The sequence below is a fragment of the Pipistrellus hanaki genome (assembly GCF_964339955.1).
Source record: "Pipistrellus hanaki genome assembly, chromosome: 10".
Classification (NCBI taxonomy): domain Eukaryota; kingdom Metazoa; phylum Chordata; class Mammalia; order Chiroptera; family Vespertilionidae; genus Pipistrellus; species Pipistrellus hanaki.
The window spans coordinates 57,902,674-57,914,090 of NC_140512.1; the positions used below are offsets into that span (position 1 = coordinate 57,902,674).

The 11,417-nt window shown below is 33.1% G+C and overlaps 1 protein-coding gene across 4 annotated transcripts in view; it reads left to right on the forward strand.

Moving 5' to 3' along the window:
• The window catches only part of GRM8 (glutamate metabotropic receptor 8), a 717,908-nt gene extending 711,627 nt beyond the window's left edge, over positions 1-6,281 (forward strand). For 3 of the 4 annotated variants that reach the window (XM_084897670.1, XM_084897669.1, XM_084897671.1), the window contains exon 11: positions 5,764-6,275. In XM_084897670.1, coding sequence (XP_084753796.1) covers positions 5,764-5,813 — 50 coding nt within the window. In that variant the 3' untranslated portion in view covers positions 5,814-6,275. Of the gene's footprint in view, positions 1-5,763 lie in introns of all 4 variants that reach the window. The other variant, XM_084897672.1, reaches the window with a different exon arrangement.
• The last annotated feature ends 5,136 nt before the right edge of the window (positions 6,282-11,417 follow it).

The following is an 11,417-nucleotide window of genomic DNA, read 5'->3' on the forward strand; positions in this document are numbered from 1 at the left end:
GTCTACTCTAAATGCCCCATATGCAAAAATATCCTTAGAAGATAAGTATTGATTAATTAAGCTTATTGGCTTAAATTGTTAGAATTGTTAGAATTATTAGCCAGATCTAGTGAAGATTACTTCTACTAATACCAAATGTAGTCACTTGTAGAGGAATAAACTTTTTAGTAAATCTACAGACACTCCTCACATATTCACCTTTCTGCAAATATGCAACCTTGAGAAACTGCAAGAACAGATATGACAAGGATGTGTTATCATAAAACATTATTACAATCATCTCTGCTTATAGGTTAGCAATTTACTAATAATGGGCCTATTTGGTCTCTTAGCCAATGATGTCCTATAGCTACTCTCAATGCATTCAGTGTAGAATGTTTGTGATTTGAGGGCAGAATTTTATCTGTGTTTTCTGCCTTGAAAGCAGCAGGGCAGGAAGTTAAAACCTATTGTAGAATGCCAGGAAACTGCTGTTAGCCAATGACACATTTTGAACACTGACACTTCTTAGTGTGATCTATCAGAATCTATAGTTGCGCTTGTTTTTTAAGTCTTAATCCAGAAAACTTTATGTGATACGGTTGCAAATAGAACATCCAAAGTTACAGTGAAATAAATACCAGTGATCCCAGACTCATCTCTGAACTGTAGTGAGAGAAAAAAGTCATCAGTGTTTCCTAACCTTTTAAAAAGGAAATAGGTTCCTTGAAGAGGAAGGTTTTGAGTGTTGCTAAAGACTAATCCCATAATATAGAAATAATCCCATACATTTTCTTTCCCTTCTATTTTTTTTCTGTGGATGATGAAATTATCAACAGAAATTATATAATATGTGTACTTTTCCTGTTTTCTCTGAAATAATAAATATTGCAATTGTGGGACGTGTATAGAAGGTAAGCCTGTAATATTCTTGAGGAGTTGATACTCACTTTTAGAATATAAATCAAGTTGAAAGGGTGAATCAAGAGCAAGTCAATTACTACCTAGATGAAGGTAAATTATACCTGGAGATTTGAGTGTATCCATCTTTTATAGGAGTAGTTTGGGTTTGAATAAATTACACCCAAAGTTTGCACATTCAAGAGAAACCGCATGAAATCTTCACACATCCTTGCACAATCCCACTCCAAGTAACCACTGTGAACCTTCACTCACTTACACGGCTAGTGCTGTGAACTCCTGTGTCCCCGTTATCTTTGCTACATATACCAATAGTTTTAACGAGTTCAAAAGTCTTCTAAAATCACAAACCCTCTAAAAGTTTCAAAAACTCAAATATGTGAATGCTATAGATGTCTTCTAAAAATATGTCTTATGTCTTTAAAAGTGTAACTAAGTACTAGAAAGGCCTTTGCCATTTAACTAATACCATCCCTCTTCAGATTTAAACATCTCCTCTTGAAATGGGTGGAGTGTATTTTCAATAAATCCAGGGCTGATGAATGCACTGATACAGCATCTGTGTGGCTGCATTATCATACTTTCTGCTACCAGACTTGATAAATCACTATAGTGAAGTGACAGTGGCATTCATGAAAGTGCTTTGTAAACTGTAAATCACCATATAAAGGTAAATATATCATTGTTGCCATGAATATATAGATTGGCCCGTGGCTAATAGAAAAGAGAAGACATAAAATTAAAAAACTGTTGTTTTAGCATTCCTCTCTCTTTTTATAAACATGTTGAGGATTTTGGTGATTATGACTATAATTCTATTCTTGAGATTATTTTTTCTGACAAATTAGCTATGATTTATGATATGCTTGCAATCTTTTGTCCTTCCTGGGCATGGAGCAGCTTTACTAGTCCACTATTTGTAAAAACTTCATCTTAATGATGACTTGTCAATGCCAGGAATTCTGGTCACATATTTAAGGTTTTAAAGCTTCAAAATGCAGAAAAATGTAAGTAACGTGAAACTGGAAAAAAAGACCAACAGGTCTATGTTACTTACTAAATTCGCAGAATCCATCATTCCAAACAAAACAGCTCCTGTTCTTTCATAAAAGTTTGGGAAGGGAGTTAGAAACAAAGTTGATATATATGAATTTTATCAACTGTATCCAACTAACAAAGATTGTCACATGATACTCCTTAAGCTATGTTCATGCATAATTCATGAAAATAGCATCTGTTGAAGGTAGATCTGCTTTGTCTAGCTTATGAGCACCGTGTGGTGTGCACAGGAAATTCATTGTTGCTGTATTCTAAAACTATTTTTCACATTAGCATATTCATTACCTCTGTAAAAATTCTCTCTATTAACTCATCTCTGCATCTTTGATGGATTTCACTCTGTAATACTTCTGGGATAAAGATCCTTGCCATTCGCAGATTTGTGCCTTATCACTGATTTCATGTTGACTAAGTCATTGGTTATCAGAGCCCTGCACTCCCTTTTGTAAACATTAGAAAAATTAAGATTGCTTTCCCTTTGTACATGATAGTCTCAATTCTCAATAGAATTCTATCATCTTTTCCTCTGGAGATTACTTCTAGGAGTTCAAAAAATGAAGTATGGATCTTTAACTAGCTATGGGCTTTAAGTTGGAATGATTCTTAAAGATGGTCTACAGTAAAATCTAAATCATTTTAGGTTGAATTAACATCTAAATATCATCTTCCTCAAGACCTTTGTTCTTATATTTCATCATATTTTTTCTAGCTACCTATGGATTTGATAAATATTTTGTATATTTTTAGTTACTGTTGAATATATTGAATAAGGTATGCAATTGAACAACCTTGTTAAGGGTCATTTTCTAACTCTTATGACAATTTTTCTTTATCTTGCCTGCAAAGTTTTATGAAAGGCCTTCAAAAACATGGTTGAAGATTTTATTTTCTTTTAAAGAAATTTAGAGACATCTGAAAGCATTATATAAGTTAGAAATAAAAATAAAACAATAAAGCAAACAAGCATAAAAATCATTATGTTTCACTTGGAAAGGTAAGTAGAAGAATAGAATTCTATATTGATTCATTTAGACACCAGCTGGCTCTTCACAAACCTATTTCTGCTTCCATTCTCACAAATCTACTTCCATGCTCACAAAAACAAAACCAAAAAACCAAAAAAACAATGTTTTACATTTTTGACCTGTGATGAAACGGAACCAGTGAATTTTTTTTACTCATTGTACAAGAAACATAACTTAAAACCAGGTCTAAAATATTCCTTTAAACTGTGCCACAAAAATAACCTAGGAGTGTGAGCAATATAAATGATATAAGCAGATGTGTCACCTATTTTTGGCATGAAGCTCATAATATTCAAGGATATTAAACATAGCAAAAATATTAGCACTTCTTTGGGCTATCTATGCTAATTTAGTGATGGTGAACTTGGCATCATCTCAGTATCTGGTAAGAGTTTATCTGGTCAATCAGTGGTTATGTCCACTAAAATGGAATGAGCCTAATTGCCAATTGTTTAAGAGAAAGAGCTTTACAACTTCCTTATTCAATATTCAAAAACTAAATTATACATTTTTTACTTTAAACATTTTTTTTATTTTATATTCAGTTGGCATACATTATTATATTAGTTTCAGGTGTACTGCCCAGTGATTATACTACATAACTTACTAAGTGATTACCCTAGTAAATCTAATACCCATCTGACACCATACGTAGTTATTATAATACTAGAGATCCAATGCATGGAATTCATGCAAGAGTAGGCCTTCTTTCCCCTGGCTGCTGGCACTGGCTTCTCTCTGGCACCTGGGACCCAGGCTTCCCTCACAGCCCCGGCTTTGTTCAGAAGGTCATCTGAAAGGACATCCAGTCTAATTAGCATATTATGGTTTTATTATTATAGATTATTGACTATACTCTCTATGCTGGGCTTTATACCCCTGTGACTATTCTGTAACTACCAATTTGCATTTCTTAATCCCTTCACTTTTTTCTCCCATCCACTCAACCCCTTCCTATTTGGCAACTATCAAAATGTTCTCTGTATTTATGAGTCTGTTTCTTTTCTGCTTGTTTGTTTATTAGGTTCTTTAGATTCCATATATGTTAAATCATATGGCACTGTCTTCTTCTGTCTAACTTATTTTACTTCTGTCTAACTTATTTTACCCTCAAGATCCACCATGTTATTGCATTCTTTTTTTAGGGCTGTGATATATATAATCACCTCTTCTTTATCTATTCATCTACTGATGGACACTTAGATCTCTTCTCTATCTTTGCTATTGTAAATAATGCCACAATGAGCATATACCGTGTTTCCCCAAAAATAAGACATCCTCCGAAAATAAGACCTAGCGCAACTTTGGGAGAAAAAATTAATATAAGACACTGTCTTATTTTCGGGGAAACAGGGTAGATGTATATGTCTTTCAATTTTGAATACATACCCACAAGTGGAATTGTTGGTTCTTTCTTTGTCTCTTGTTACATAGCATTTGTTTTAAAGTCTATTTTGTCAGCTTTTTTAAATTTCATTTTCAATAAGTATCTTTTCTACCCCTATGCTTTCAATATGTGTATATCTTCTGACCTGAAGTGAGTCTCTTGTAGACAGCATACGTAAGGAAGAATCTTGTTCTGTTATCCATTTAGCCTCCATATAACACTAGATTATTCTTTAAAAATCTGTTTCATCCTGAATTGGATCTATGTAATGAAACACATATAGTTTGCATGCTTTCCATAAATTTCTTCTTCAGATTATTCATTCCAGAATTTTACAGAAAAACATCTTTCAAAAACCTAAAGGAATTCTTTGGATTTAGATTCTCTGGAAATGTAAGCATGAGTATAAATTTGACTTAGAATATTTTCTTATTTATATCTTTGTAAAAGTCTTATAATAATGAGTTTTACTTCATAGTAAGTTGGTACTAATATAATTAAATATTCATATCCTCCTTTGAGGCTATTTATTTTTTAAACTTCTCCATTTGTATCTGTTGGATGAAAGCAGATCATAAATATGTATTGGCAATACACATATTCACTTTAATGTTTATAAATATTCCATGTGCTTGATATTTTATAATGTTCCTTTTTAGAGTCTAAGTATTATTTTTAAATGGAATATATATTCATTTTCAAAGTACAACTAATTATAATTAGTAACCCTTTTTGGTCATCAAAGTAGACTCAAAGAATTTAACTGAGGCTTTAATAACTTTTTTTTCATATTGCAGGATAATTTATTTGTCCTTTCATTTTTCATATTTCATCTTTATTAATCAACACACACATAAAATTATATTTTAGCCTGGCCAGTTTGGCTCAGTAGATAGAGCGTCAGCATGTGGACTGAAGGGTCCCTGGTTTGATTCTTGTCAAGGGCATATGCCCAGGTTGTGGGCTTGATCCCCAGTGGGAGGCTTGCAGGAGGCAGCCAATCAATGGTCCTCTCTCATCATTGATGTTTCTATTTCTCTCTCCCTCTCTCTTCCTCTCTGAAAGCAATAAAAATATAGTTTTTAAAAATTGTATTTTACCCAAGATTATCAAAGATCAGAACTGTTACATTTTTTTTAGAACTGTTACATTTTTAATATTCTGCTAACACCTATACCATAAGTGAGGCTAGTGGTTTTACAGATTAAAATTGCTGCAGCATTTTTATTCCTACAATCATTGAATTCCTACTACATAGTTTAAAAATAATAAGTAACATAGTACAAAGTGAATATTACAACAATAGTCATTATGGAATTTGAATTTTAAAATCATTTTATAAAAATAATTTATTATTACATACTATTAATTTGTCTTAATTTATCTTAACAGCTTCCTCTACCAAGACAACATATATCAGCTACAGCGATCATTCAATCTGAAACAGGGAAATGACACACTATGAAGAAATCTGGTATGTGATCTCAAACAATGAACATGACACCACCAAGACTCACTCTTGGAGATCTCTTTGGACTACAGTCAATCAAACCCATAGTCAATCTTGTGAGGAACAAAAAGTAGCCATGAGCCAAAAATATCAACAACAGAGAGTGAAGAAACCCATTTTATACATTACAACCAATGAAGTCTCAAGCTAAAGTATTGCTTACTCACGAGCAATTAAAAATAAATCACAAAAGGAAAACTAATGTTAGCTTGTGAAAAAAAAAAATGCCGTTGAAATAAACCATGTCTGATGTTACTCTTGTAAGTATTTTTCTGTGATTGTGAGAACTCCTGTTCCTGTGCCACATTGTTCACTTGTATAAGACAATGAATCTGTTTCTTGTAATGGCTGATGGATTGAAGCCCTGGGTTGTGCTAAAAATAAATGCAATGGTTGACGCATGCAATTTTTTATACAAATAATTTATTTCTAATAATAAAGGAATGTTTTGCAAATGTTGAGAGTTGTTTCGTTCCAGTTTTAAAGCCAGGGGAAACTCCAGTTGGCGTTGGCACTTATGCTGTCGCCTAACTAAGCCAAAGGAAATAGAATTTTGGGGGGAAGAATGTGTTTTTGTACACTCGTGTCTATATGAAGAAGACTCCTTTATTCCTATATGAAAGAGAATTATTTAGGGAAGACTTTGTGAATATTTCAAGATTTATGTGGTAGTTTTTTTTCCCCATAATAATTGCTTCTTTTATGAAGAATCAAGCAATAGCTTGAGGTGAATTGCTTCAGGTTTCAAAGCTAACAAATGATGAAATGTGTTATGAAAATCACCACTTTAAAGTTCTATCAGAGTGTCACTGAAATTTTCTGTTTTCTAAGTCAGAACTTTTGCCTAATGAAGTATTTCAAGGTATGTATTATTAACCTTTTCTCACCCAGGCCCAGTACCCACTGTAATTGGTCAAGTAATGGGCCTTATCCAGTACATTCCTCAAAGCACAGAATTAGCATATTTAATCTCCTGGCATCACTAAAGAAACCACAGTTCAGATAATATGTCAGTGCTTTCTTATTTTCCAAATGAAAACATTCATTGGTTCATAGAACAGTGTCATTAGAGAGAGAGAGAGTACTGGGAGCTTGTGTCATGCTAATAAGCTATGCTAGGATGGATAAAGGAGCCTGATAAAGGCTTTCAAATCTGTTCCCATTTTCACAATCCCAGAAATCCATCAAGTCAATGGGTCTCTACAATCATTTTGTTAGTAAATGTTCTCTCCACTGAGTTAGGTTGGATGGCTCATTGCTCTCCTTATAGATATAAAGAGCTGTAAGTGCTCCATAGCTTCAACCCAAATATCGACAGTCACTTTATTTAATAGAGAGTGAAAGTAGCATAGTGTAGGCTCCCTCAAAATAGAGTAACACTACCTAATGCCTACACAGACAGAAAGCTGCAGACAGAAGGCTTTTTGGCCTTTCGTTGAGTTTCTTCTAACAGTATTTGTTGTTTGTAGATGATATTTAAATCAAGGAGTAAGGGCATTATTTTTAAAATTTTTGATAATCCGAATTCCTGGTTAATAAATCCTATAATCAAGATCCTAAACTCACCTCTAGGTGTGCCTTGTTAGATAAGAGCTAGCTTAAAATAAAACATAATTGCACATTTAGTTTTTTGTGCCATGTAGCTCAGAACCAATAATCAGACCATGAAGTAATTGCAATTGTTCTTTGCATTGAAGATTATTAGTGGTTTTTAAGATTTTTATCTTAATTTTAACTTGTAAGTATCCATGTTTGGTTGAGAAAATACTTGAATTTCACAAGTCTTGCATATTTTTCAGAGAACAAAATTCAAGTATATTTTCATGTTTTCATTTACTAATTGACTCTAATCAGGGTAAGGGGATGCAACAGGGAGATTGTGAGAATAAAACTGGCTCCCAGGCCAAAGGTGGTGTTTTTTGTTTTTTGTTTTCTTTTACAGTTTTAGGGGAAAAAATAAAATATTAAGGATAACACATGAGATTTCAAAATGTTCTTCCTATTACAAACTTACCAATGAGTTGTTTTTTCCTAAGTACTTTTATAAATAGTTGATTCTTGTTTTGTGTTCTTCAAAATCTTATTTTACTTATAATCGAGTTGAATAATAGTTGTGGTGGATTTACATATGCCAATCATCCTTTATAACATTATATCAGTGGGAAACTTTCTCTTTGATGAAACTATAATCCTACCCAGGTAGTGGGAGGATAAATTCTCTCAGCCTCTTACAGTAGGAGCTGGAGAATTCTGACCTGCACTGTGGCTACTTTCTCAGGAGTTTTGCTGTGGGCTCCAGGGGTGGTCATATAAGCTGTGACAATGTGGGGAGGCATCCTGTAAGGAGAAGAGTTTAGCATGTGCTAGTAGTGGTTCCTAAATCCCATACTTTAAAATGAACTGCCTGTGTACTATAGATAAGCAAATAAAATTGCATGGAATATAGTATTATATTTTTCAGAATTGACCTTGTGTTTTATTATGGCCAAGAAATGTCACATCTAATCTCAGCATGCCAGAAGAAATGCTAAAAATGTAGCCCAAGGTAATATTCAACAAATGTCACTACGTAGTAGAAGATGAGCGATATATTAGTGTGACCTTGGGCCAAATCTGATTGAAATTTTTATAAGTTTTTAGTGTATACTAGTTAATATTTGAAGGTGTTTAAATCAATTATGGTTGATCTGTCACCAAACAATTGTTAAGAAAAAAAAACACACTCATAATTTAAACTTGATGGATGGCCCATTGGAACAGGCACAGGAACTGAATTGCTACCTTAATTTTTAGTGTTTATCAAAAATTTTACCAAAACAATGTGACATGTCAGATGAACAGGATTTTAGATTTTTTTTTTAATTTGAATTAAATACGATATTACAGGAACTCTCACTAGGAAGGGAAGTTTGTGTTATTTATATTTTATTTCCTTTTAACTCTATTTTCTCTATTATTTACCAGTGATGGCATAGAAAAATATTAAACATTTTCTAAATTATATTAGCCAACACTGATATTTATTCAGTAGAAAGTGAAAAAAAAAATCGTATTTCTAAACTCTATTATGCAATTTTACCATTTTTTTTCTCATTTCATTTATCTATTTCTTTTAATGCCAGTATGTCCATCTATCTTTTAGAATAAAATAGCTAAAAATGCATGAGCTTACAAGAATGGATATTTAAGGAATAATAACAAATTGTAGAATACTCTAATCATATATAATAATCTTCAGATATAATTCATTTTGCTTTTATTATGGTTTCTCTTTGATGAGGATGTGAGTAATAAAGAAAAAATTGACCCTAACTAGAAGAAATGGTTTCCTGAAGAAGGAATTGCATCCATGAATATTAAGAACTTTGCCAACTGTCACTCCTGGAAAGTACCATATTATAGACATAGTAGCAAAGCTTGTGTGATTGTTCTATTTCAGTTTTATTTATTTTAAAAGTTTTTTTGTGGCATAACCTTTAATGATGTTAGTGCTTTTGTGTGCCTTATTTCATAATTTAATTTAACTCTTTGCTAGGACAGTCAGAATGTTTTTTTTCTATGTTGAACTCAGTGTATTATTAATGTAGTTTCATATGTCTTGACTTCTATAACTGTTTTCAGAGTGATAAGTTTAGAAAAAAAAGAAATTTTAACTATTAAATACATTTTTCTAATTGCTCACTGCTTAATTAAGTAGCTAAATAGGACAAATAACTTGTTATGACATCAAAATAGCCATCATTGATTGGGACCTATGAACATATAAGAATTGACCATATCATAATTTGGATGTATGAGTGATATGTTTATAGAAAACAGGAAATACAAATGATCAATGTAATATTTCAATTTTTAAATAGGCAAAAGAAAGATAATTTATCAATGAAATTAGTCCCATTAGGGAAGTTCACTAGAATAAAAGATGCTGTTTGAATGTTAGCAAAAAGTATTACAGTGTTAAACTATATTTTTAAAGTTAAAAATATAGCTCCTATGTATACGGTAGGTAAAATGAAGAAGTCAAGGATTTTGTTAGTTTGGTATCTTATAGTATAACCTATATATATAGAAGCCAAAGCGACTGCTACGACCGAATGACCGGAACAACCAGTTGACCAGTTGCTGTGATGTTCACTGACCACCAGAGGACAGATGCTCAACGCAGGAGCTACCCCTTGGTGGTCAGTGTGCTCCCACAGCCAACCTCCCACAGTCCCTCCCCATGGCCTGCAGACCCTAATCTGCCCCACCCCAATAGGGACTGTGTGAGACAGCTCTGATAGGCCCTGATTGCTGGCCAGGCCTAGGGACCCCATCTGTGCATGAATTCATGCACTGGGCCTTTAGTAAATCATAAACATTGAGGATATTCCATTGGACAGACATTATTTGAATCTAGTGGATAAAATCAACAAATTACTCATTGTGCCTATGGAACTATAAAGTAGCCATGTTGATAGAAATTCCAATGCAGAACCATACTGAAAAAATAACCATTAATATATTTTTTCTATTTCCAAGGTTTGAATAATTTTTCTGAAGAATGATAGTTCATTGTTTTGCTTCCCATAATTTCAAGCATTACATCATTTATACTTGAATAATAAAGATCACAAATACACCTAAAATCATGTTAAAATAATCCAGTTAGTAATGGAAGGGCTCTGGAATAGGTCTATGTTTTAATTATTCTTTCCTGTCTTTACTTTTTACTATTTCTCTAGTTCAGAGGCTAAACTGAATATGATATGGAGGGTAAGTGTGAATAAAAGGGTAGCTAAGAGTTCCCTATCTAGCAGATCCACAAATAATCTGAGAAAATGTAACTGTCATCTCTTGTGAGTATTTTCTCTCCCTTTTTGTAGTATAATAAAAAAAAAATAAAGAAGAAGAAAACTTTTTTAAGAGTATCCCTGAAGATGGCAAACCATGGATAATTTACCCTATCTCCATGAGTATCTTCTATTATTTGTCACTGGCTATTAAACCTGTTCCATCCTAACAAAGAGTACTCAGATCCTGCCACTGGCATCTTCCAGGCAGAAGAAGCAAGAATGAACTCTTCTTAATCAAAAGACAGGAGTGGAGATGTGGCAGGTATGATGAATGGAGCTCTGCTTGTCTACAAATATCCTACCCTGTTTCCCAGAATATAAGACAGTGTCTTATATTAATTTTTGCTCCCAAAGATGCGCTAGGTCTTATTTTCAGGGGATGTCTTATTTTTCCATGAAGAAGAATATGGTACACATTTATTGTTAAATGAAAATAAAGGAAATTTATTACCTGTATACGGTACGGTAGTACAGCAGTTGTCAACACAAACCAGACAAACTGTGAATCCTACAGTATCAAGAATTTACTCATTTATTCAATGACAATCATCTTCTGGAACATCATCATAATCCAATTCCTGAATTTCCTGGTGAATTTCTTATGACTCCTTTTCTTTCAGAATTAGTGGACCAAATCTCTCATGTTTAGCCTAGGGGGGGGGGCCTTATTTTTGGGGGGATGCCTTATATTTCACTCAGAA